Here is a 5,728-nt window from a genome sequence, read left to right as displayed (position 1 = left end):
CATTATTCCTTGGCTGGACTTCTTGCTCCCCACCTTGGTCTTCCTGTTTGTTCTCAACCAAGTTGTTGGCTCTGGGCCACTGAGTCAGGTAGATTCTAAAGTATGAGATTTCTTACTTCCACTACAAGTTCCACTAGCGATAAGTCTTCAAACTTTTTAAATATTCCTAGATATATGGTTCAGGGTTTTGGAACTCTGCCTTGAACCCACTTCGCCAGGTATTTTGTGGTATTGCTGACAGAGAACTCCAATGCACCTCTATCCTATCTGCCATCAAGCCCCCCTCCAGTCCAAGACTTTTTAATGATGACAACTCAGTTATAAGTATAATAAGGTCCAAGTTTTATACCAAGTTAGAAGTAATTCTTGATATAAATGCATTTAGTATAGAAATAAAGTTGAAATACTTACAAAATTACTAGAGTAATACAGCATACATACATTGTTCTTTAAGTTAAGTACCACTGAGTCTGTTTTGACTCATAGTGGCAAAAGAGCTACTGGAGAATTTGAACTGCCAACATTGCAGTTCAAACTGACCTTTCTGTTGAGTGCTTATTCTACAACAACACATATTAGTTGATACTACATACATTTTTGAGCTATTAAAAACCCTAGAAATTTTAGAAAATATTAATACAAACTGAAATTAATGTTACCAACAAAAGTTAGAGAATTAAGTCATGGAAAATTGCTGTGCTTTTCTTCTTACTGTCTGCTCCCTACTACGATACCTTTTTATTTAAGTCCTTGTGTGGCACTGTAGGACCCACCAGCCACTCCTATGAAACCCTATACAGTATCATTATGATTTGAAACTGACTCAAAGACATGCAACAATATGATTTTGGCTCTTTTAAATATATCCAGATTGTTTATATCATCAAAATAACAAATTATGTAAGTATTTTAGGAAAAAAAACTGGTCAATTTTAAGTGACCACTTGGTTAGCCTATGATTTTCAGTGATTTGGCCAGATTCTGGACTGGTTGTTTTTCTATAACATAAGATAATTAATAAAATGTAAACCAATACAGTACGAACACAACACAACACAATGCAACCTAACAAAGTAATGTGATACAATTATCTCTTATAATGTGACCTGACATTATCATCTAATTAATTGAAAAGGGACTTTGCTTGGGAGTGTGGTCTGTTTCTAGAACATCAATGGATATTCTACCAGAGCTCATTCCCTCTATAGATTCAGCAATCTCCTTGTCACTTGAACTTCAGATCATCAGAAATAAGCCTGACATTTTCTAAGGCTTGCTGCTCACCCTGCAGATTATGGATTCACCTTAATCCCATTAGCCAAAAAAATGTATGTAGTTTTCTGAACTTGTTAGCCCACACGATTTCATGATAAATTACCTGGCTTTGCTCCTCTAGAGAACCGAACTAAGCGTATTTCAATGAATTATATTCCTTAAATAAACGAGGTCCATCAGTTTTATGCATTCAAACAAACAAACAAACAAACAAACAAACAAACAAACAAACAAAAAATGTCTTAAGCCAATTGCAATTCATAGCAACCTTACAGGACAAAGTAGAACTACCACATAGTGGTTCCAAAGCTACAATCTAAAAAAGCAGACTCTCTTATCTTTCTCCTGTGGATCTGGACATTCTGATTAGAAGCCACCCATATTGTTCCCAGATGTTTGTAAGTTTTATGGTTATTGTAGGTGCTGTCAAGTCAGTTACAACTCGGTGACTCTATATAGGGTTTCAAAAACAGTAATTGTTGCAAGAGCAGAAAGCCTCATCTATCTCCCAAAGAGTTGCTGGTGAACTCAAACTGCCAACATTTTGGTTCACAGTACAGTGCTTATCCTCTAGGGTCACCATAGTCCCTTATAAAATTTAGATTAATTTCTATATTATTTATATGTATGCATTCTATTTTTCCCTTGTTGGCAAATAGTATAACTTCTACCTTCAATGAATTAGTTGTTATCCCCAGCATGTTAGAATACAGAAATTATACAGTAAAAAGTTTTCTTTTCTACCCAAACCCCTGTACAATATAAATAGATGTTTTTAAGAGACATCATCATGAGGAATCTGTACCTGGGCAGAACATGGGAACACTGAATGTTTTAAAATTAAGAAAGGTGTGCGACAAGGTTGTATTCTTTCACCATACTTATTCAACCTGTATGCTGAGCAAATAATCCAAGAAGCTGGGTTCTATGAAGAAAAACGTGGCATCAGGATTGGAGGAAGACTCATTAACAACATGCAATATGCAAATGAAACAATCTTGCTTGCTGAAAGTGAAGAGGACTTAAAACATTTACTGATGAAGATCAAAGAGCATAGTCTTTTATATGGATTACAGCTCAATGTCAAGAAAACAAAAATCCTCACCACTCGACCAATAAACAACATTCTTATCAACAGAGAAAAGATTGAAGTTGTCAAGGACTTCATTTTTCTTGGATCAACTATCAACACTCGTGGAAGCAGCAGTCAAGAGATCAGATGATGTATTACATTAGGCAAATCTGCTGCACAGGAACTTTTTAAAGTGTTGAAAAGCATAGATGTCAGCTTGAGGACTAAGGTGCGCCTGGCCCAAGCCATGGTATTTTCATTAACCTCATATGGATGTGAAAGCTGGACAATGAATAAGGAAGATCGTAGAAGAATTGATGCTTTTGAATTATGGTGTTGGAGGAGAATACTAAAAGTGCCATGGGCTGCCAAAAGAACGAATAGATCTGCTTTGGAAGAAGTGCAGCCAGAGTGTTCCTTAGAGGCCAAGATGGCCAAACGTCGTCTCTCATATATTGGACATATTGTCAGGAGGGAACAGTCGCTGGAGAAGGATATCATACTTGATAAGATAAAGGGTCAGAGAAAAAGAGGAAGACCCCCAACAAGATGGATTGGCCAGGTGGCAACATGGACTCAAGTGTGGCAGCGGTAATGAGGTTGGCCCGAGATCAGACATTGTTTTGTTCTGCTGTGCATGGGGTCACTATGAGTCGGTTCCAACTCGATGGCAACTAACAACAACAACAAGAAGAGCTATCGAGTCAGGTCCGACTTTAGAAATCCTTCATAGGGTTTCTGAGGAGCAGTTGGTGAGTTTGAACCTCTCACTTTGTATCTTTCACAATCCAGTGCTTATACTATAGAGCCAAACCAGGAGTCCCAGATTATATATAGCTATACCTATTTTACTTTCAAAGTATTATTAAATAGTTCATTGTATCCATTTTAGGTCTTGAAGATTATTTCTAGAAAGAAAAAAAAAAAGTTGTTGTGATATTGTAGGAAACGTACTTGACTGCTGACTCCAATTTGGTGGTTCAAATTCACAAGTTGATCCTCGTGAACCCTGTACAGGGTCACCAAGAGTCTGAAAAGACTCAATGACATTAACAGCAGCAACAACAATAAAAATTGATAAGTGTAACAAATGTTCCCTAGTATTTACAGAAAGCTCCCTCATAGAGCAATGCTTATTCACTTGTTGCCTTTAGAAGGGTCAGTTGTTTGGAACCGCCCTCTACTATGTGGGAGAAAAGACCTGGTGATCTGCCCCCATAAAGATTATACCTATGATACCTCTGGGAAGTTCTACTCTGCCTTCCAGGGTTTCTGTGAATTGGAATTGTCATACAAAACAACAGTGATTACAAATATATTTCACTTTTTTAAGCAGTAATGAGTAAATATTATTGTCATGATGTAAAAATAAAAGTTTAACATAAATAAGATTCATATAACTATTACCACATAAAACACAATAGGAAATCTTTTCAAAAAGTTAATATAGTTGTTAGTACAAATAAATAATAAAGTTGAAATTTATTGTAGAAATCATCCCTAAGTGAATTATTTGATCTGTAAATAAAATACATGCAGGAAATTTGTGCTGGATATTTTGGCTTCAAATAAAGAGATCTCTTGTATCTATTAATACTTTTCATATATGCAAAGTTTCACATTAATATATGAGCATCTGAACTAGAACACAGTTCATGAATAACTAAGATTATTGGAGATTAAAGTCACAATTATAGAGTTGAATATGAGAATGTTTATGGCAAAAAACATACTTGACTATTAGTTTTGAATTCTATGTAAAAATATGGTACATACACTCTTCTAATAGCAACATTGAACTTATTACTGTAAGTAATTTGAAACAATTTGAAAAAATATGACTGCAATATAAATTCTAAATTATAAATAAAACTTACGTGCTTTATGGAACTTTTGTTTTATATCATAAATAGTTGATTTTTCTGTCACCTAAAGGAAAAATAAGAATACAGAGAATCGTAAGGTAGAAAAACCATAGGATAATTTTGGTTGCCTATATGTTGAAATAAGGAGCACTGGTAGTGTAGTGGTTATGAATAGACCTGCTAAACTCAAGATTGGCAGTTCAAAACTATCAGCTGTTTTGCAGGAGGAAGATGAGGTTTTCTGCTCCCATAAAGATTTGCAGCCTCGGAAACCCTGTGCAGGGTCACTATGAGTTGGAACTGACTCCACAGTACTTAACAACAACAACATATGCTTAAATGGAAAATAGTCTAATATTCTTAAAAGTAAAATATGCAAAATTTAACAATTTTTGTTTTATTAGTCACTAATTTTTACAACTTTAGAACATAGTTACCATGAATTTTAACATAGAAATGATATTTATATAAACAGTAATGGTGTTATGTGAGTTCATCCAAATAAACATTTTTTAAATTGTCTTTACCTAGAATATTTAATTTCTGTTTCTCAGAATGATTCTGTCAGTAGAATTCTGAGTAAAGGCACAAGATAAAAAGCAAAACAGGGAATCATATATGCACCTGAAAATATGGAGTTGATTATATAGACTGTAAACAAAACAAAACAGAACAGAAATATGACATATGGCACCAGATTATTCCCCCCAGTACACACTCTGTTTCTCTATTGTATTCAATAATCCATTGCAATGACCACACAGAACTCAGACAATAAACTCATAGTTATAGGGTTTATTCATAGTTATAGGGTTTATTAAGAAAGTTAACAGGTTACAAGTCTACCAGAAAATTTACACTGCATAATTTTTTCAGTCAGAAAAGCTTCTCCTCAGCCATACCTGTAGGCAAACCTCTCTCTGCCAGGGCAGTGTTACCATTGCTGAGAAATGTTCATAGGCATACCACTGCACCATAAGCCTCAGCCTGAATACCCTTGGCTGTAGCTCCTTGGGTAAATAATCCTAGCTCTCTCATATAAGTGCCTGGAAGCACCACACTCTACACTGGAAGTCACTCAGTCATTCAGCTTTATTTGCTCTGTAGACCTAATAGCCCACTACTCTGTCATGTATTCTAGCTCTTGGTTCTGCTGCACTGCTCATCTGCCACTCTTCTATGTCACAACTTTCTGTCCCTAGGTTGAAGAGGTTTAATGAGATAGGATCTATGTGTCCATCTGAGACACTCACTGCAGGGTATTCTTGTTTCATGGTAGTCAAATGCCCCATCCTACTTGTGAGATGTTTTATACCCATGGCAGTGTTTCAAGTTTTATAATTACATTGAATTATATTAACATACAAAGCTGAATCATATCATCCTATCATAATCCCCTCATATTTACAATTAACCAGACACAGTAGGGGGAAAATGTTGTTTGGTAGGAGTGACTGGGGAAAAAAAAAAAATACTTCCTCAAAGTAGAGTTGACCACGATGACGTGAATAGAGTT

General features: G+C 35.5%; 1 protein-coding gene across 1 annotated transcript in view; it reads right to left on the bottom strand.

Moving 5' to 3' along the window:
* Window positions 1-5,728, bottom strand: part of TECRL (trans-2,3-enoyl-CoA reductase-like) — a 256,411-nt gene that overhangs the window by 195,731 nt on the left and 54,952 nt on the right. Inside the window, exon 2 of the mRNA XM_006877321.1 lies at window positions 4,225-4,276. Coding sequence (XP_006877383.1) covers window positions 4,225-4,276 — 52 coding nt within the window. The remainder of the gene's footprint in view (window positions 1-4,224; window positions 4,277-5,728) is intronic.

The sequence above is a fragment of the Chrysochloris asiatica genome, unplaced genomic scaffold (genome assembly GCF_000296735.1).
Source record: "Chrysochloris asiatica unplaced genomic scaffold, ChrAsi1.0 scaffold00480, whole genome shotgun sequence".
In the NCBI taxonomy this organism is placed as follows: Eukaryota; Metazoa; Chordata; class Mammalia; order Afrosoricida; family Chrysochloridae; genus Chrysochloris; species Chrysochloris asiatica.
This window is presented reverse-complemented; position numbering and strand designations above follow the sequence as displayed.